The sequence below is a fragment of the Oncorhynchus tshawytscha genome, linkage group LG32 (assembly GCF_018296145.1).
Source record: "Oncorhynchus tshawytscha isolate Ot180627B linkage group LG32, Otsh_v2.0, whole genome shotgun sequence".
In the NCBI taxonomy this organism is placed as follows: domain Eukaryota; kingdom Metazoa; phylum Chordata; class Actinopteri; order Salmoniformes; family Salmonidae; genus Oncorhynchus; species Oncorhynchus tshawytscha.
Window position 1 is genome coordinate 8,890,777 of NC_056460.1, and position 21,812 is coordinate 8,912,588.

At 45.1% G+C, this 21,812-nt stretch overlaps 1 protein-coding gene and 1 long non-coding RNA gene across 4 annotated transcripts in view; both read right to left on the bottom strand.

Moving 5' to 3' along the window:
- Nucleotides 1-381: 381 nt before the first annotated feature.
- On the bottom strand, nucleotides 382-8,314 carry LOC112230320. Of its 2 annotated transcripts, none has more exons than XR_002950309.1 (5): nucleotides 8,065-8,314; nucleotides 5,093-5,193; nucleotides 2,674-2,746; nucleotides 1,399-1,449; nucleotides 382-1,007 (listed from the first exon to the last, which is right to left on the bottom strand). It is a non-coding gene; the product is annotated as an uncharacterized LOC112230320 (long non-coding RNA). The 2 variants fall into 2 exon arrangements; XR_002950308.1 differs by having other exon boundaries at nucleotides 4,990-5,193.
- A 2,565-nt stretch (nucleotides 8,315-10,879) lies between these two features.
- Nucleotides 10,880-21,812, bottom strand: part of cygb2 (cytoglobin 2) — an 11,188-nt gene continuing 255 nt past the window's right edge. The window contains exons 1-3 of one of the 2 annotated variants that reach the window (XM_042310906.1): nucleotides 21,526-21,812; nucleotides 13,478-13,709; nucleotides 10,880-13,342 (exon numbers count right to left, since the gene is read on the bottom strand). The exon at nucleotides 21,526-21,812 is cut by the window's right edge and continues 255 nt beyond it. In XM_042310906.1, the coding sequence (XP_042166840.1) occupies nucleotides 13,142-13,342; nucleotides 13,478-13,709; nucleotides 21,526-21,674 (582 nt within the window). In that variant the 5' untranslated portion in view covers nucleotides 21,675-21,812 and the 3' untranslated portion in view covers nucleotides 10,880-13,141. The remainder of the gene's footprint in view (nucleotides 13,343-13,477; nucleotides 13,710-21,525) is intronic. The other variant, XM_024396555.2, reaches the window with a different exon arrangement.

The following is a 21,812-nucleotide window of genomic DNA, read 5'->3' on the forward strand; positions in this document are numbered from 1 at the left end:
GATTCAATAATTTATTTAATCAGCCAGGAAGCATGGCGTCTTGGATCTCATTTGGGGGACCGAGGAGACTTGGGACCAGGAAGTCAGCTGACACAGTACAGGTCGCACTGCTCCGTCTGTTGAGACCCTATATATAGACACCAAATCATATCTGCTTCCAAGAAATCATTCAACTACCAACCACACAGTCCCATTTCCCTCCTAAGCCACAGAGCATTCAATAGAATCAATAACTTCTCAAATGGATACTTAGTCAAGTGGTCTGCAGGTCAAAGGGCATTGGAATTCTTTTTAAACATTTGGTGTACAGACTGATATGTGTGTTCTGTTTCCACTGGCCGATTTCCAACATTTTCAGACAAAGATACAACAGAGAGTAGCTCAGATAAATCACAAGTTTATTTAATTGAGGGGAGGGTTGCGTGAGGGAAGAATTGGTCTCTAGCCTCTTGGACCAGAGAAGGTCAGACTGTAAACTCTGGACTCTGTTTGACTTATCATCATCCTTTATTAGAGTGTGACTCTTGGAGGACATCTGTGTCTTTATATGATTACACCTCTCCAGAATGTCAAACAGCAACTTATCATAGATGAGTACACATCATGCTTTGGAACGGTTGCATCCCCTTTGTTCCTCTTTGCTTTCAATGCATACCCCGAAATGGAGAGATTCAGACAAGGGTAGAAATGTATTTTCATGAGCTCTGGTATATAACTGAATATCTTTGACTCCTCCTCTGTGGTAGCACTACCTATGGTGGTTTCTAGATGATTCACACCAATAAACATTTCAAATCAATCAATAATGAAGGCTTCGTTCTGCCATTGTCCATTTTAGCTGCTGAGCAATATGTTCCATGGCTCTTCAGTCTGTGGGTGTAGAGGACCTACAGCTGTCTGTAAGTAAGGGCCGGATGACGGGAGGGAAACCAGTCTTGGAAGGAAGGGGAGAAGTGGTTTGAGCCATCCCCAGGCTCGTGGCGAGGATATTTATCCAGGGAAGCACACTGGGAGAGGGAAGAGAGAGGCAGTTAGTTTGTAAGTTAGCTGCCGACTATCTAACTTACTAATACTACTGTCTGCAACAATGGTGTGACACAGGTTAAAAGCAACGAAACCATCCTGAAAAACTTTTTTGTTGTTGATACTATTACAAACTGTAACTATTTTGTCTATTGAGTATAGAATTTTCAGGCTGTAGACGTATCTCCTTTACCACATGGTTCAAAGTCTTTATCAGCTGACACAGGATATATCAATGTGTAAATATTCCTGTACAGGGAATCGCCAAAGACGAGGTTGTCCTTTGAAACACGTTCCAGAATTCAACTTCAAACAACACAGATGTCTGCTAGAGTAGTGGCAATCATAAAATCACAGAGACTCGGATCGACTCACCAGTTGCCTAGCCATTGAACTGAGGACATTTTCGACATCCTGGACCCACATCTGTGAAAGAGAGAGGTCGAGGTAGAGAGGGGAAAAGAGAGACCAGGCAGACCAGGGGATGATAAGCAGCTGACACGCAAGGACATGAATCATTCAAAGAGAGCGAGACGTTGTTGCGAAACAGAATCTCTTTATGCCACATTTTATCACACTAGGCCTAGTTTTGCAAAGGGAGCCGTTTTCCGCCTCGCGTTGCCATGAAACATTTAGCCGCATGCTCGATTTCTCCCCAGTAACTGTGCGTACCCTTGGTTCTGTGCGTACCCTTGGTTCTGTGCATACCCTTGGTTCTGTGCGTACCCTTGGTTCTGTGCGTACCCTTGGTCTCAAGTCTTGATGAAGTGACATTTCTAAGTCGCCTCATCACACAGTCACATACTACAAAAACTACATAGCAGAAGAGTAAAACCCTTCCAAGGTGTAGTTGTGGAGTGTTGGTAGTTTGGTAGTACCAACACTCCAAAAATGGAGTGTTGGTAGTTTGCCTGAGATGACAAAACACAGAGAGATTGTGCAGGTGAGAGACGTCTTACTCTGTGGCTCTGTCTCTTCTCTATGCTCCACTCCCTCACGTCTCTCCAGTGCCCTGGCAGGCGAGCACAAGCCACCCTTCTATCCTCTGCTCCAGGCATGCTGAAGAAGCATCCGCTCTCTCCCTTCTGACTCCCAGACAGTCCCTGTCCACTGGTGTTTGGAATTGGCCCAAACAGAGCTGGGGGTTTCTGGCCAGATTACACCCTCTTGTCGGTCTCAGGTGACTGACACTGTTTCTGTATTTGCAACTTGAGTCGAGACATTGATACTCTGCCCTGTGTGCTAGAGTTCCTCTGGTTAGGGCAAGGCTCTTTCATTGCCATTCAGTACATCCTGCCCCTAGTCACGACCCTGTAAGGCTAAACCATCTCTGACTTAGTCAACCTCAAATATCTGAAAAGCTACTTCAACCTCAACTAGCTGTGTCATTGGGCTGGCCATGTAACAGAGAAGGCTTTGATCTACGGGAAAGATGATCTATCCATTTATTTCTCTCTGCATTATAAACGATCTGACAAAAGAAAGAGCCATTATTGATGTGAAGACAGATTTAATGATTTACTGTCCTAGCACTGCTGCTGAATCATAATTATGACAAACTGTAGCTACTCGTGCGGTTATATGGAGGAGTAATATCGAGAACACGTTTGGAAATCAGAAAAGACTAGACAAGAATAATTGTTCTCTCACCTGTTCCTTTTCCTTCCATACAGCCTGGTCACCTTCCCCGTGTGTTCACGACTGGTTGCTGCTGCCTGAGGATCTGAAAAGAGGAATTTCCAACCAGAAAGTTTAAACCAGTAGACTGTCTTGTATAAGTACATAGGCTGAACTGTGAAACACATGTGTTAGCCATGAGAGTTTAGCGTGCCTAGCTAGCCTGACGCACTGCCACCTGGGGACTAAATTGGTTTTGGCTCGACTCCTGGACACTCGTTTAAAGTATCCACTACTGCAGTCATACCAAGTCTCCGTGTAGTAAATCCAGGGCCCGTATTAAAAAAGTGTCTCTGAGTAGGGTCCCTCCTGTCCGTATAATCGTATGCATTATGATCTAAAAGGCAGAACGGATCCTTTAGCAGCACTCCTACTCAGACTTTTTGTGAATGCGGGCCCCGGAGCCTGCGGCACCTCACTAGCACTAAGCCTAAACTCTTGATTGGGTGGTTATTGATGCCTACCATCCAGGAAGCTTCGCTGGTATTGCCATGGAAACGAAAAGACTAGCCAGCCAGATGCATTTGGGGAAGAGCGGTTCCAGATTCTAATTTGACTAATTTGCTGGATTGAAACCAGAGGGAGCAGGTCTTATACTTTTTCCTGAACCCGTTCCCATAACAAGCCTGTGTCTCTCTCATGCTCTTTCTCCACCTGTTGGAGCAACAAGTGATATGTAGATATGGTTCAACTTTAACCCTATCTATTGAGCTTGAGCTCTTATTTACAGTACCAGTCAAAAGTTTGGACACACCTACTCATTCCAGGGTTTTTCTTTATTCTGACTATTTTCTACATTGTAGAATAATAGTGAAGACATTAAAAAAGTGCAATAACACAAATAGAATCATGTAGTAACCAATAAAGTGTGAAACAAATCAAAATATATTTTATATTGAGATTCTTCAAAGTAGCCACCCTTTGTCTTGATGACAGCTTTGCATACTCTTGGCATTCTCTCAACCAGCTTCATGAGGTAGTCACCTGGAATGCATTTAAATTAACAGGTGTGCCTTGTTAAAAGTTAATTTGTTTGAGCCAATCAGTTGTGTTGTGACAAGGTAAGGGTGGTGTACAAAAGATAGCCCTATTTGGGGAAAGACCAAGTCCATATTATGCCAAGAACAGCTCAAATAAGCAAAGAGAGACAGTTCATCATTACTTTAAGACATGAAGGTCAGCCAGTGCAGACAAATTTAAGAACTTAAATGTTTTTTCAAGTGCAGCTGCAAAAACCATCCAGCGCTATGATGAAACTGTCTCTCATGAGGACCTTCACAGGAAAGGAAGACCCAGAGTTACCTCTGCAGCAGAGGATATGTTCATTAGAGTTACCAGCCTCAGAAGTTGCAGCCCAAATAAAAGACACATCTCAACGTCAACTGTTCAGAGGAGACTGCGTGAATCAGGTCCTCATGGTTGAATTGCTGCAAAGAAACCCCTAACAAAGGACACGAAGAAGAGACTTGCTTGGGCCAAGAAACACGTCCAAATTTGAGATCTTTGTCAGATGTAGTGTAGCTGAAGGGATGATCTCTGCATGTGTAATTCCCACCGTGAAACATGGAGGAGGAGGTGTGATGTTGTGGGGGTGCTTTGTTGGTGACACTGTCTGTGATTTATTTAGAATTCAAGGCACACTTAACCAGCATGGCTACCACAGCATTCTGCAGCGATATGCCATCCCATCTGGTTTAGGCTTAGTGGGACTATAATTTGTTTTTCAATAGTACAATGACCCAACACACCTCCAGGCTGTGTAAGGGCTATTTGACAAATAAGGAGAGTGATGGAGTGCTGCATTAGATGACATGGCCTCCACAATCACCCAACCTCAACCCAATTGAGATGGTTTGGGATGAGTTTGACCGCAGAGTGAACAAAAAGCAGCCAACAAGTGCTCAGCATATGTGGGAACTCCTTCAAACCTGTTGGAAAAGCATTCCAGGTGATGCTGGTTGAAAGAATTCCAAGAGTGTGCAAAGCGATCATCAAGGCAAAGGGTGGCTACTTTGAAGAATCTAAAATACATTTTGATTCGTTGAACACTTTTTTGGTTACTACATGATTCCATATGTGTTATTTCATAGTTTGGATGTCTTAGTAATAGCAAAGATAAAGAAGAACCCTTGAATGAGTGGGTGTGTCCAGAATTTGGACTGGTGCTGTAACAGTATGCCTACTCTGCTTGACGGTCTTTGATGTAGGTATGCTTTCCCACACATCATTTAAACCCCTCTTTGACCTACAGCTTTACTACAGACACAACAAACTGTATTGTTTACTCACAAACTGCAGGTGAACTCCGTTAGAGGCCGAAGAGGATGACAGGTGTATGTTTTCGAAGGCTATGTCGGTCTGGCGTACATCCAACTTTACTGTAGTAATGTACCTGGAACTGATGCCTGACAGGTCGGGGAGCCTCACTTCTCCATGGGCTGCAGTTCTCTCTGCACGTATGCCATCTCTTTCTCCCCCAGCTCATCCGGATGGCTGAAAGGATGGATGGAAGGCGGAGAGAAGAGGAAAGCAGGGGTGGAGCGGTGGGTGGACAGCAGGTGAAAGATCGTATTAGCACAGGAGAGGAGAGTGTGACAGATAAACTCCCACAGCTGAATACCTCTGGGGATTCTAAGTGTAAGTATGGTGACTGCTCGCCTCTTGGCATGGGCTTATCACCATTACCTCAGTGACTCAGTGACTTCCTGCCAGAAAGAGAGAGACAGATTACTCTGAGATCATGATTTTTGGTTGCTTTGTTGGTTTTTGAGGGGGATTCTCCTTTTAGCGGCTCAAGCACAGTCCGTTTGGTTCAATGCAAAGTGATGTGTCACTGTTTCGAGGTTGGTGGGTAGCAGTGTTCCACAATCTGCATTGAAAATGTTTGGTCCTTGTAATGTAGTCAGTGTTCAATATACAGAGGAGAGAATTACTACCCGAGCATATGTCAAGCAGCCTGTTTCGCTTGTAATGCCTGTATATGTGTGTGCTCGTGTGTGTTTACATGATTTAAAACAAGCCTCCAGAGATTGTACGGCAGGCCAGAGGTTCATAGAGAGAGTGTTAATCAGCTTCAGGGGTAAACAGAAGATCTGTGTCGTTGGGTCTCAGTCCCACGGGAGATGTTTGAATATACTCCAACCACTCCTGCCACGCCCAGCACTGTGGCATCTCCATCTGCTGAGCTGATGGGGAATGCTGATGAGAGAATGCTCTTACATAGTGAACTTGGTGGCAGGGTGGAAGGTAGCCTAGTGGTTAGAGCATTGAGCCAGTATCTGAAAGGTTTTGGCTTCAAAAAACTGAGCCCATAAGGTGTAAAATCTGTTGATGAGCGCTTGATCAAGACACTTAACCCTCAATTTGCTTCATGGGTGTCATACTACTATGGCTGACCCTGTAAAACAACACATTTCACTACGTTTTTATTTAACTGTATTTATTTTGAATCCTAGCCCCCGTCCCCGCAGGAGGCCTTTTGGTAGGCCGTCATTTAAAAAAAAATCAAGTGTATCTGGTCATTTTATATTGCCGAAGAGGTACTGTTACTAAAAGTGTGTTATTTCTTTGGACTGGTTGTGTGAGAGTAATACTGTGGGGTGGCTGAGGAGTGTCTATAACGTTGTCTGTGTAAGTATGTGCTTGTGGGAAGGACTGTCAGGTGAATGTCCTCAGTGGCCTCTCTCTCTACTCAACTCTCCAGCAACAAGGCTCTCCAAAGGACAGTAGTGTGTCACTCTTTATTTGGATAGTCTGGATAGTCCATCTGTAGATGTTCTACAGATGATCATACTATCAACAAACTATCTGTTGATAAGCAACTGCTTGCTAAGGTTGCGGTTTAGGTGGGACAATTGTGCGCTGCCCTATGGGACTCCCAATCACCTCCGGATGTGATACAGCCTGGTTAAGGTTAGGGGTAGGTCTAGGGTTAGGCTTAGTAGATAGTTATTTGAAATGTTACTGATAGTCTGCAAATAGTCTGTAGAGCATCTACAGATGGCCTATTCAAATAAAGTGTTACCCAATAGTGTATCAGGCCAATCTAAGACTATGACTATCAGATCAGATGGTGAAACACTACAGTAGCACTGTCCCACCCAGTCAAATTGATCACACAATAGAATGCTCACATTGGTCGTACATCTTATGGCGAAAGAACAGGCTGTCCCATCTCCTCCCTGACAAACTGGTTTGAACTCTAATAACGCCATAATGTCTACCCTCAACTTTTCAACTCAAACTTTTCAACCCGATCACAGCCTGTTGCCTTGTTTTGCAGAGTTAGACAAATGTGAGCAGAGAAAGATTATCTCAAAGATTAGCTTGACAAGCAATTTAGGGAAGGATTTTAATGGCTTGACAGTAATCCATGAGTCATAATGGTACAAAACAACACGTGAGGCGATGGAAGCTTGGGTCATTTTTTGTTGTTGTAAACAATCTTATAGCCCAACTTGCTTTGAGTTCAGTGTTGACTGGGAGGCTGGCACACCGGGTACAGGCTGGTATTTGGCATCAGCTTGCCATCCAAACCACCACATCCAAGCCTCTATAGACAATCCATCCATCATAGTGGTGTTTTTACATTCCTCAAAACAAAATAGCCTCACATAGTGAGCTTTCCTTCCTCTCTCAGCTTTGCATGAAGAGATCGTCTGTTATTTAGGGTCTTATGCTGTAGTGCCGCAATTGATTTCCTCCCCATGATCTTGAGTTTTATGGCCACCGTGGCGTTAACAATTAATATTTACTAGAAACCTCTGTTTTTTTCCCCCGAATGGTTGTTCCAAGAGCTGTCCTTCAACATGACATTCAGCAGGGAACTAACTGAGCACACTTCACACTAACGACACCAGCTTCGGCGGGCACAAAATCACCTGGAATCAATTCAACCCTCGACCCCTGGTGTTTTTCACACCACTTAATTGCCTCTTTTCCCAGACTCTGACAGTCACATTGAGATGACATTCAAGGACAGGGAGGGCCTTAAGGCTGGGGGGGAACTAGAACACATACATCTGGTGTACTCTGTACTGGCATTATACTCATCACACATAATAGAGACAGAGAGTGGAGATGACAAATAATTAGGAGATGACAAATGATTCAAACAAATGATTTGAACTGAAGAGCCCAAGTGCTGGCAAAACGGACTCTTTCTCATTGCAAATCCCACACAAGAATAAAGCCATCAAACAAGACTATAGCCCTCAGACACCAAACTTAGAGCCCCCAACCAGAGCATGATAGGGATTGGAGCTCTCTGTGTAGACCAGTTGACTTTCTCTATGCCAGACACTGGCAAGCAGGGAATGTAAAGGGATAAATTGTGTATCGGTGGGTAGGCTTGGATGTACTCACGGTTTGACTCGGTTGTTGAATCGTCTGCGCAGAATGACTGACAGGGTCGAGATGATCAGGATCGTGGTGCACATGATCAACCTGGCCCACACACCCAGCAGGCAGGCCGGGTCAGCATGAACAGCTCATGGGGGCTCTCTGTCCCACAATCCGGAGGGGCCAAGTTAGCGTAGCGTAAGCGTTAGCCTGTTAGCCTGTTCCAGTCCACTGCCCATACTACTTTCCTAGACGCCTGCTAAAACCTGGCTGGATTAGCAGGTAGGGATTAGACCAGATGAGATCACTGATACTGTACTATTATAAGCCACTATGTGATGTGTACGCACTTTCTCATGAATCTCTAATTAGACACGTATACCAGTTACATATGGAATTTCTGCTTGAGTCACTGGACTAGAAAAAGTCTCAAGATGAATCATCTTCCTGTTTATCAACCAGTATTATCACAGGCTATCAATGCTACTACCATGATGTGCCCCACTGGAGCCTATATTGACAACTTCCTATATGGAAAACTTTTCAAAGGCCCCTGAATGCCAGACCCTTGGCAACATAATGAACCATTGCAGGGAAAGGCGCAAAGAAGGGATGGATGCTCTCTGTCCCGGATGTCAATGAATACCATCCTCCCCTGTCTTGTTAGAGTGAGGAGATTGTGAATGTGACCCAGGCATCTCGAGATGGCCATTCTCAAGGCAATCTATCAGCACCGGAGATGTGAAATTCCCCATGTAGGCAGGCACAGACTCCTCGAGGTCTGTCAGGAATGCTCTGAAGCGTGGGTATCGGATGGTTTGGGATTCACAGGGGCACTGCCAGGAATGTGAATTCTGCAAGTTATGTGGGCATCTCATCTCTGGCTTGGAGAAGTGTTCCTAATTGTGGAGTCCTCAGGTTTCTCCTCCACAGCCCTGTCATGATGGAGAGCCTCTTGGATCCTTAAATCACCAAGAGATATGTATCTAAGAACCACTGCCACCTGCATGGTTTTGGTATCTTGCCCCAGCTATTTTTAACCAAGTCTACGTTCTTTTAACTCATATAGATCCACATTCAGATGAGTGAAAGGATGCTTGTTATTATGACATTTCCAAACCTGGTTGAGTGCAATGACATCAGACTGTTGTTAACATTGCTATTACACCCTATATGGCCCACGTGTCAAACTCATTCCGCGGAGGGCCGAGTGTCTGTGGATTTTCGCTCCATCCTTGTACTTGTTTAATAAATTAAGGTCACTAATTTGTAAGGAACTCCCCTCATCTGGTTGTCTAGGTCTCAATTGAAAGGAAAAAAACAAAAACCCGCAGACACTCGGCCCTCTGTGGAATGAGTTTGATACTCCCTGCTCTTATGACCTGGCCAAATGTATCGCAACCTGGTATATTTAACCCTTATTTTACCAAGTTGCAGCAACGACTTGGTCATGAGTTACAGTGGAGAAGAGAGGGGTTCTATGAATCAATTGGAGGCTGGGGATGATGCGGTAGCCATGGTAGTAAGAACAATGCTTATTAAGTCCTCTCCTCTCATGACTAGAGAGGACCTGTATGCTGCTAGGAGTTCAAGTACCAACAGGGCCTCTGGATGAGGTTATGTGTTGACATTACCCGTTGTACTATGAGAAGGTTACGTAGCCACATAGGTGATGCATGACGGATCTGCTGCCAAATGCTGTTCTCTTGTCCCTGACACTATTAATAGGCTATTTAATCCCAACATCCCTGCAACTGCTGAGTCAGATAGGTAGGCAGGTGTGTGTGTGTGTGCACATGCGTGTGTCTGTGTGTTCTCTTCTCATACGCCGGCACTTCTCACCTTACTGTACAGCTTTGAATGTTGATGTAGGTGCACATGTGTGTTTGTGTCTTTGTTATCACCATGGGAGCCTGTCCAAATGAGTCCCTGACCGTCACCAGCACTAGCTAGAATGACAAGCTTGGTGACAAGAGACTGGTCGCCATGGTGAAACGTCACCATCCTGTCAACACAGCACACAGGGGAGCACACACACTGCTAAATACCACTGGAGATATTCCTCTGCAGATACAGTAGGAGGTGGGAGATGTAGAATCTACTACAGTGCTTTAGCGTTCAATTAAAACCAATATCTGGAAGTTTCCATGATAGTGGGAGTTCTTCCCGCCAACACTGTGAAACTCCGAGCAGTCATTGGATTTGCATAAATTTACAATAAAGCAAAGTTATAACCACTTCTGATGATACAGTACATGATCATATATCGGCAAGAGACCCGGAATTTAAAAAAGGATGCCTTCTTCACTGTTTGAAGCTCTCGCCGGTGCCCTTTGTTAAAAAGCATTGCTCTGGGCATCAACCAGCGAACAGGCACGTTAATTAATCATTGATTAATGACATTTACATCTCATTATTGAATTAGCAGAGTGAAACAGAGGGCCTCGAAAACCCAGTACCTCTGTGCACCTATAGGCAAGAGATCCTGTTGTGCTATTTCAGTCTTCTGCACCAGACTGGAGAAGGGGAGGGAAGAGAAGTAGCCTAGCCTGGTCCCAGATCTGTTTTTGCTCTTGCCAATTCCATTGTTCATTGTCAGTGGGTGACAAGAAGTTGCAAATGATAGCACAAACAGATCTGGGACCAGGCTACTTCTCTTAGACGGGCACTTTAAGAGACGAGAATAGAGAACTGAGTAGAATTGACAAACTCTATTTAATTCCTAGGAAATCCTGCACAGTCAACACATATGCTCTCGGTAGATATATATCATACACATTCAAATACATAAAACCTACAGTATATGGTCACACATTCAAAGACAGTCCAAACGCCCTGAAACAATTGTAGGTAATTATCACTTTATTGATAGTTGTTGATAGTTAATTTCACCAGGTCTGCAAAGGTACACGTCTGTAGGAGGCTGTGCAAACATGCTAAAACAGCACAAAACCACTCCCACTGCCCCAGGCAACAAATGTATATAATCATAGTTATATAAAGTATTCCATTTTTTTATTTTATTTCACCTTTATTTAACCAGGTAGGCCAGTTGAGAACAAGTTCTCATTTGCAACTCATTCCAAATACATAAACAGATAATTATTGTGTTTTATATATTTAGAAAAATATAAAGTCCAAGCTTTAAAACTCACTGACAAAAAAACAATTCACAACAAGAAGTCCCAGATGTAGTATATGATGTCTCTCTGTGTGTGTGTGTGTGTGTATGTGTGTGTGTGTGTGAGAGAGTGTGTCAGGGAGGAAAACTCTGCAGATGGAGGGTACGAGCTTACAGCTGAAGGGAGAATTTAAAAAATAAATGTAGCCATTTTGTGAATTATGGGTGACGTGTTTAATAAAACAACCTGTCGGGGCGGCTCACGCCCAACACAAATACACCTCCACCCCGAGCTACTCAGAGGAACAGAGGAGCCTGACCTCTATGGGTTTGTACTCCAGATCTGAGGTCAAATGTTTTGCTAGCAGTGTGAGACTGGTGAGTGTATTGTACTGTAGGTGTAATGGGAGAGAGAATTTATTATAGACAACAACTTCTACAGTAATCCACCTCATTTCCTCTCATCCACAGCCACTGGTCTCTTGCTGAATGAGTTTGCCATATTGTATTAGCTCAACTTCATGTGGCGGTTATTTATCAGCCATATAAGCCAACTGTATATCCTTGATCTTGTAACTTTACTGCTGGCCTCCAAAGGAACAACAAAGGAGAAGGCAGTAGAATATGAATAGAATTATATTATTAGCCAAATAGCCATGTTAGCAAAGCAGATAGAGGGATGTTCTCTCTCAGCATTTGGCCAGAGGAAAGAAAGGATGAGAGAGTAGGGGAGATATTTGATGAATGACCACAAGAGGAAGATCGGAGCCCCATTACTTCCTCATTAATGGTAAATGACAAATCTGAGAGGGACCAGAGGAGTTACTATCAGAGACACAGAGGAGATTGGATCTAAACTGACACTCAAAATCCATTTGTAGTGTATTCAGGGGAAAAGTTGGGAGCAGCAACTTGTGGCACCGTATTGTACATGCCAACCCAACATGGTTTAAACTGTACCAAAGTGTATAGACCTCTTGGTAGGGTTGTAGAGTGCTTAGTATATCAGATATGGTCGATATGAATATTTTGTCTTACCCTAGTGGTTCAGAGGTGAAAGATACACTGAAGCTACTTTAAAGGGTCCGTTGTATTTCCAGAGACCTCCGGAGTCAGTTTCTTAAACCCTTAATGGAGAGTTTAATGAGGAAATGTAAACCAAGTAAATGCTCTGTAAATGTGGGCGGTCAAAGTCGGCAGAGTGGTGTGTGTGTGTGTGTGTGTGTGCTCGTTCATGCATGCTTATAAAGAGGAGATGGCACCTTAACAGTGGTCTGTCAGCCTGTGGCTCTATCCCATCACTTTGAAATTGTTTCTACATTTAAATAGCCATTTGCCGTATGGACAGGGTGTTAGCAGATGGGTGTGTTTGTATAGTGCATGAGATGGGCATGGAAAGAGACAGGGTGTGTTTGGGAATCCAAAGTGGCATACATTCAGTGAGCAACAAAACTCCCTAAAATGGAGCCCTTAGTTCCCTTGAAAGCATTGGAGATTTACAATACTACAATGAGGGTTGGATGAGGGCATAGAGAATACACACGCTCACTTACTGTACGCTATACAGACAACACCCCAGGGGCTATACAGACAACACCTCCGGGGCTATACAGACAATTCCTCCGGGGCTATACAGGCAACACCTCAGGGGCCATACAGACAACACCTCAGGGGCTATACAGAGAACACCTCAGGGGCTATACAGACAACACCGCAGGGGCTATATAGAAAACACCTAAGGAGATATACAGACAACACCTCTGGGGCTCTACAGACAACACCTCAGGGGCTATACAGACAACACCTCAGGGGCTATACAGACAACGCCTCAGGGGCTATACAGACAGAATCTCAGGGGCTATACAGTAAAGTACACACAATGAGTCAGCAGGGAGAGGGGAAAGACTCCCCCAAAAGTTGAACACAACAAGATATTCTATGAACAGTCTCAGCCCTAAAAATCAACCCCGCTATCGCCCCTCACACTGCCGAGCTGGAGAGTTGCACCCAGCCAACTTCTGTGTAGGCGCCCGTCACATGCCAGTACACCGCCCCCATCAGTTTGGTCCACACCATTTGCACTTCTGCCGTGAAGAACTCTGGGAAGTCCTCCGAGAACACCTCCAGCATTACACCACACAGGATCTGAGAGATGGAGAAAGGAAGGAAGTGAGATAAACACTGAGGAGAAAGGTGAGAGGAAGAGGATGGCAAGATGTAAAGAAAAATACAAATTGCCAGATGAAAAAAAGATACCCTCAAAGCATTTATGGGACATTATGGACCATTATGGACAGACAAGCCACGCCCTCTCACCTTAAAGTACATAGGCTCCACCTTGTGTTTGACAGCATGCGCCTTGCCCACCAGAGCCAGAACAGAGGACACTTTCTCTGGGTCGTGGAGGTTCTCCACCACCTTGTTGATGGCGCCCATCACCTGGCGGGCGTGGTGCCTCAGCTGGACACTGCGCTCCATCTCCTCTGGGTCATCCATGTCCTGAAACTGGCTGAAGTACTGCTTGGCTGACGGGAAGTTCACAAAGAACCTGGAGGACAGAAAGAGCAATAACATTCTTACTCCGGGATTTTCCTGGAACTTCTGGTGTCAAGGTTAATCTATGGCTCTGGGTAGAAGTTAGTGTACTCATTATATCATAACACCCACAGAACAACCGTACAATATCAGGGGAAGTCCAAGAAACTGGGGGACAAAAGAGTCCGGGTTAGAGTTAGTGCCGAGCCATGACGGTACAAGCACAACTTATGTGGATATCATCCATGCTGGTTTTCAAATGTTCCAGGACATTGACATTCTAATTAGACAAGAGGACTCTTATTAGAATGTCCTCGCAACCCAGAAGATATAAACATGCCCACAGGCAATCAAATGGTGTCAGTGTAAAAAATGAGGGATGAATAACATGTCAGTTTAGACCCTGGGCAAAAGCCACTGAAATGACTGAAGTTGCTGAAATCGGTACTAGTTGGGGAATATATACGCTTCATAACATTTGTTCGAAGCATTCAAGCTTTAAGATTTCTGAATCTACTCATTGAACGGATGCCCTGTGGCCATAAAGTCACATGCGTTACAAAGAAAAATTCTGGAGACATTACTGCTCGTTGTATGTGTGACCTAGAGCTATTGAAAACGACTCAAAGTTGTCAAAATGCACAATGTGCCTCGAGTTGTAATCAGCCTATTAACATAGCCTCATCTGCATCTCGGTGATTGGGTTTACTTACACTTTGTCACGACTTGGGTTTTACGACTCAAGTGTTTACGCCCCTGCGAGTGGAGTGCGCAGCGCACTTCTAATGATTTCTCGTGTCTACTTGGAGAATCTGCTCAGGGCACCCCCAACACGCAGCACGGGGTGATTGGCAGGCGCGAACGGTAAAGTGGTGCTGATGAGGCGAGGAGCGCCAAGATCGTTACGTTTCTTTGAGTATAATTAGAGGCAGGTGCTGCTGGGGACTGGAGGAGCGAGACTGTTGGCAGTCGATGTTCCTCCCGGAGCACTTCACCCGCGGTGACTGTGCGTAGGATGTTTCCTCTACCTAAATGGCTTGGCATTGATTACGAGCCACATAACAATACCCTTTATCGGCCACACACAGCCGATAAAGGATGCAAAAAAAACCTATGTCCTGCGACTGCTTTGTCATCCACAAAAGTGACAGTAGATACCAGCCTCTATGTGAGCCTTGCACGTCCTAAAGTGCTTCTGTCAAGACCCCCCCTCCCTAGTCACAGATACTGTATATCCTTCAGAACGATACACTTGTCCTGAACGGAAAAGAATGGAACTTCAAAAGGAAAGAGCACGTCTCTGAGGATTACTGGACTTCACACAGAGGGTACTGTGACTGATGTGTGTGCTGTCTATGGACTAGTTTGAACTGCACGTTGTTTTTTAGGGCCGTACAGTAACGCCCATTCTCCAACCACCCTATGAGGTGTAAGCTGAGAGAATGGGGAATGGCCCGGCTTTGTTTTGATTGAGGTCTACAGTTTGTAGATCCCCACCACCATCACTGACCGCGTCAGGCCACCTCAATTAGCGGCCGTGCATTTTATCGATAAGACTATAATGAGGTTTTCACAAGCTTACACTGCTCGTACAAGGAGATATACGGGGGATATTTTTTAGATTTTTGACTCTGCTCTCACCCTTTCTGGTGAATGCACAGCTTTATATGTAAACAAATGAACACTTGGAACACACATACACTCTCGTGTTGTTTTACCCCTGACCCAATTTGACTCATGTAAGTGCTTTACATTAGTGTGGCTGAATGGGTACGAGGGTTTAGTTATTCAGCGTTGGTTAGGTTTGGCCCCTGGCAGCAGCGCTACACTACACTGCATCCCCGCAGATCCTGTGACAAGCTATGCTATGCTATGCTATGCTACGCTAAAGAGGCGCCTGCTTGCCTGTAGCTGTCCCCAAGCCAAGCTCTCCCAGCTGTCGCTGCTTCACTTTGTCTTTGAAACACTTTGTTGTTCCTTGCAGATAAACATGAAAGTCCCATAGAGCTTTGTGAGGAAAGGACTTTTTCTCTTAGAAGTCAGAAATGAAGGACTTTTTTCGTATACCTCGCCAATCCTCTTTAGGGCCTCCTTTATAGGTACAAGAGTATTGTGCAATAATATACTGTTAAATATACAAAACAGTGTATATTCACTTTCATATCTGCGTGTATATTTCTTCATCTCGATATCTCTATAATGCAAGACTGTCAAAACATTTGCCCTGAAACCCTAACACAACCAGAGCCAGAGGGTGAGAATGGAGTGTCTGGAGTGTCAAAGATGCTCTCACACTGAATTCCCCCAACCTGTCGCTGCATTTCAATGAAGTCATCCAAGCAGCACCATTAGTGGTTTGTTAGTCACATTCAAATTAGTCTTGAAGGGTTCTTTTCCTTTGTGGTCGTTCGAAGCACTTCATGAAATCAAATCAAGTCTCGACTCCTCAGTCCTCAAGACGGACCACTTTGGAGAACTCCATATCCATCACGCTAGTATCAGAAGCATCCAGTCACAGCCTAGTACTATTGTTCGATGTTTGGTGATTTCATTGAGCTGCCATTTTTTTTTACAGCACTCGAGATGGCCGGAGGTGGTCTCCTCACGGGTGAAATTGCATTTGTGCGCATTGATGATGACATTAGCCCAGGCTAATTGTCACTGTCTATTCTTTCCAACCATCCAAGCAGAAGGAAAGAAATGCAAATAGCTAAGCATTCACATGGCGAACCATGGAAGTCAACCGAACCGTGGAAGGCTTTGACCCAGTATCCATCCACTCTTCAACGTGCTTTCAGGATAGCTATTAGACCATTATCCATTCCACACAGATGACCTGCTTACTCGGGCCATCTGCTTGTTAATAGGAGCAGGCCAATTAGTGGGTACAGTGATGTCTCCGTTTCCCTGAATCGGAGGGATGTTAGGGAGTGTGACATACAGTACCAGTCAAAAGTCTGGACACACCCACTCATTCAAGGGTTTTTCTTTATTTGTACTATTTTCTACATTGTAGAATAATAGTGAAGACATCAGAACTATGAAATAACACATATGGAATCATGTAGTAACCAAAAAGGTTTTAAATAAATCCAAATATATTTTTGATTTGAGATTCTTCAAAGTAGCCACCCTTTGCCTTGATGACAGCTTTGCACACTCTTGGCATTCTCTTGGCATTCTCTCAACCAGTTTCATCTGGAATGCTTCTCCCACATGCTGAGCACTTGTTGGCTGCTTTTCCTTCACTCTGCGGTCCAACTCATCCCAAACCATCTCAATTCGTTGAGGTCGGGTGATTGTGGAGGCCAGGTCATCTGATGCAGGACTCCATAACTCTCCTTCTTGGTCAAATAGCCCTTACACAGCCTTGAGGTGTGTTGGGTCATTGTCATGTTGAAATACAAATGATAGTCCCACTAAGAGAAAACCAGATGGGATGGCGTATTGCTCCAGAATACTGTGCTAGCTGTGCTGATTAAGTGTGCCTTGAATTTTCAAATCAAATCAAAGTGTGTTTGTCACATGCGCCGAATACAACCGGTGTAGACCTTACAGTGAAATGCTTACTTACAGGCTCTAACCAATAGTGCCAAAATGTTTTAGGGGAACAATAGGTAAGTAAAGAAATAAAACAACAGTAAATAGACAGTGAAAAATAACAGTAATGAGGCTATATACAGTAGCGAGGCTATAAAAGTAGTGAGGCTACATACAGACACCGGTTAGTCAGGCTGATTGAGGTTGGTCGGCCCAATTGAGGTAGCATGTACATTAATGTATAGTTAAAGTGACTATGCATATATGATAAACAGAGAGTAGCAGCAGCGTAAAAAGAGGGGTTGGGGAGGGGGCACACAATGCAAATAGTCCGGGTAGCCATTTGATTAGTCTTCTGGCTTGAGAGTAAAAACTGTTAAGAAGCCTTTTTGTCCTAGACTTGGCATTCAGGTACCGCTTGCCATGCAGTAGTAGAGAGAACAGCCTATGACTGGGGTGGCTGGGGTCTTTGACAATTTTTAGGGCCTTCCTCTGACACCACCTGGTGTAGAGGTTCTGGATGGCAGTCAGCGTAGCCCCAGTGATGTACTGAGCCGTACGCACTACCCTATGTAGTTCCTTGCGGTCGGAGGCCGAGCAATTGCCGTACCAGGCAGTGATGCAACAGTCAGGATGCTCTCGATGTTGCAGCTGTAGAACCTTTTGAGGATCTCAGGACCCATGCCTAATCTTTTTAGTTTCCTGAGGGAGAATAGGCTATATCTTCACAACTGTCTTGGTGTGATTGTACCATTCTAGTTTGCTGTTGATGTGGACACCAAGGAACTTGAAGCTCTCAACCTGCTCCACTACAGCCCCGTTGATGAGAATGGGGGGGTGCTCGGTCCTCCTTTTCCTGTAGTCCACAATCATATCCTTAGTCTTGGTTACATTGAGGGATAGGTTGTAATTCTTGCACCACCTGGCCAGGTCCTCCCTATCGTCGTTGTCGGTGATCAGGCCTACCACTGTTGTGTCGTCTGCAAACTGATGGTGTTGGAGTCGTGCCTGGCCATGCAGTCATGGGTCAACAGGGAGTACAGGAGGGGACTGAGCACACACCCCTGGGGAGCTCCAGTGTTGAGGATCAGCGTGGCAAATGTGTTGCTACCTACCCTCACCACCTGCGGGAGGCCCATCAGGAAGTCCAGGATCCAGTTGCAGAGGGAGGTATTTAGTCTCAGGATCCTTAGCTTAGTGATGAGCTTTGAGGGTACTATGGTGTTGAACGCTGAACTGTAGTCAATGAATAGCATTCTCACATAAGTGTTCCTTTTGTCCAGGTGGGAAAGGGCAGTGTGGAGTGCAATAGAGATGGCATCATCTGTGGATCTGTTGGGGCGGTATGCAAATTGGAGTGGGTCTAGGGTTTCTGGGAAAATGGTGTTAATATGAGCCATTACCAGCCTTTCAAAGCATGGCTACGGACATGAGTGCTATGGGCCTGTAGTCATTTAGGAAGGTTGCCTTTGTGTTCTTGGGCACAAGGACTATGGTGGTCAGCTTGAAACATGTTGGTATTACAGACTCAATCAGGGACATGTTGAAAATGTTAGTGAAGACACCTGCCAGTTAGTCAACACATGCCCAGAGCACACGTCCTGGTAATCCGTCTGGCCCCGCAGCCTTGTGTATGTTGACCTGTTTAGAGGTCTTACTCACGTCGGCTACGGAGAGCGTGATCACACAGAATTTTTTATAATTCACTTAGAGTGTCACCAGCAAAGCACCCCCACACCTCCTCCTCCATGCTTTACGGTGTGAACCACACATGCAGAGATCATCCGTTCACCTACTCTGTGTCTCACAAAGACACAGCGGTTGGAAGCAGAAATCTCAAATTTGGACTCATCAGGCCAAAGGACAGGTTTCTCGTGTTGCTTGGCCCAAGCAAGTATATTCTTCTTGTTGGTGTCCTTTAGTACTGTCTTTTTTGCAGCAATTTGACCATGAAGGCCTGATTCACACAGTCTCCCCTGAACAGCTGATGTTGAGATGTGTCTGTTACTTGAACTCTGTGAAGCATTTATTTGGGATGCAACTTCAGAGGCTGGTAAATCTAATGAACTTATCCTCTGCAGCAGATACAACTCTGGATTTTTCTTTCCTGTGGCGGTCCTCATGAGAGCCAGTTTCATCATAGCTCTTGATGGTTTTTCGCGATAAAAGTTGTTCAAATGTTCCGTATTGACTGACCTTCATGTCTTGAAGTATTGATGGACGGTCGTTTTTCTTTGCTTATTTGATGTGTTCTTGCCATAATATGAACTTGGTCAAGTACCAAATAAGGCCATTTTCTGTATACCAACCCTACCTTGTCACAACACAACTGATTGGCTCAAATGCATTAAGGAAATTAACTTTCACAAGGCACACCTGTTAATTGAAATGCATTCCAGGTGACTACCTCATGAAGCTGGTTGAGAGAATGCCAGGTGTGTGCAAAGCTGTCTGTCATCAAGGCAAAGGGTGGCTACTTTGAAGAATCTCAAATATAAAATAGATTTTGATTTGTGTAACACTTTTTTGGTTACTACATGATTCCATATGTGTTATTTCATAGTTGTGATGTCTTCACTATTATTATACAATGTAGAAAATAATAAAAAATAAAGAAAAACCCTTGAATGAGTAGGTGTGTCCAAACTTTTGACTGGTACTGTAGGTGCAGTCGAGAGGCTTTGCACTCAGTAGGATTATCAGACCCAGCAGAGCATTCAAGCCTGGGCATGTCAAGAGTGCCTGTGATCTTGTTGTCAAGGGACAGAGAGAAATGAAAGATAGAAAGAAAGAAAGTGACATAAGGGATAGAGAATGGGAGGGAGACTGAGGAAAGTGAGAGAGAATGGGAGGGAGACGGATAGTGAGAAAGAAAGTGAGGGAGAGAGAGGAACAGAGACGGAGAATGAGAGAGAGACCGAGAGGGAGAGTCTATAGAGACAGTGAAGTGCCAAAGCTTGTTGCTGTTACCCACAGATAAGAACGACACACACGCACGCACACACACACACACAGAGACAACTCTACACACTCTCTGCCCTCAGAGCTTTCCCTAAGGGACTATCTTGTCGCTCCGACCCAAAATCAGAGCACATCACTGCCTTAGCGGCGCCCTAACTGTCCGTTTTAACGAGCCCTCTCGGCATTCCATGTGGAACACTGGGACAACACTGGGACAACACTGAGTCAACACTGAGACAACACTGGAACAACACTGAGACAACACTGAGACAACACTGGGACAACACTGGGACAACACTGAGACAACACTGGAACAACACTGAGACAACACTGAGACAACACTGAGACAACACTGGGACAAAAGTCAAACGCATCCCAGCTCAGTCAGACAGCGACTCTTTATTCAGATGCAGAGCCTCAGCATTAAGACCAACACAGACATACAAACAAAGTGACAGACAACTTGTAATATTAGAATTCAATAAATAGAGAATAATAAGCAGTCATCCAGGTGCCACAGAAAGGTACCTGCTAAACTGGTGCTTCAAGTTTAGAGTGAAAATGTGACAGGTAAAAGATGTGAAATAGGTGTAAAGCACCAACTGAACAGCTAGAACAGGAATGTCTGCCTCAGACAGGAGGACATTTAAGCAGAAACATGTGCTCTCCCTCAATTATCGCGTCTTACAAAAATAGTCTGTAGAATGAAGAGGGCTTCTGAGAAATTGCTTTTTTTAAAAATGAGGACAGACGTGAGTGAATGAGAGCAGAATAGTCTATGTGTGTGTGTGTGTGGTCTGCGCAGTGTGGACTCAATCCCCCTGCCGTTTCCAGAGCCTGCTGTGGGCTTTCATAGAAATGCATGATCCCCCTCCAATTTGCACGTATCTATGGAAAACACACGTTCAGCGGTGCTCAGCTGCAGGAAACATCAGTGGAAATCTGTGTCTGTATGTTGGTCGAGTCTAGTCCCCATTAACCCCAATCACCCTCCACTCACAACTTCTTTGCCCAAACTTTTCTATGCCTGATAAGATGCTGTACATGAGAACGTCATTTTTTAATTGTACTCCACTAAAATTGCAGACCCCCCCCCCCACCACCAGCTACACAAACCTTATGAGGACCCCCTGATACTTCACGTACCTTATGGGGACCTCCAGCCTCAACACTATGAGGACTCTAAGCCCCACGTACTCAATGATGAACATCAGCCCTATATGTGCCTTAGGAGGACCTCCAGCCCCACCACAATGGCGACCAACAGCCCCATCACTATGGAGACCAACAGCCCCACCACTATGAGGACCCCCCACCTGACCACATACCTTATGAGGACCGACACGCCCACGTCCTCGCAGTTCTCGTAGACGTGTACCCAGGTGTTCTGGATGATCTCCCGCTCGGCATCGGTCAGTGGCTCGGCCCGCTCCCCGCGCTCCATCGTCTCTCCTCCTACGTCTCTCGGCGACTCCATCCGAGACGACCTCCGCCGCAGCAGCTCGGAGGCTCCCGCCAGCAGCGAGCGGGGGAGGTAGGGAGCGAGGGAGGGGGGGAGGGAGAGCTGTGAACCCACGGCGACGGAGACGGGAGGGATGGAGGAGACAGACGGAGC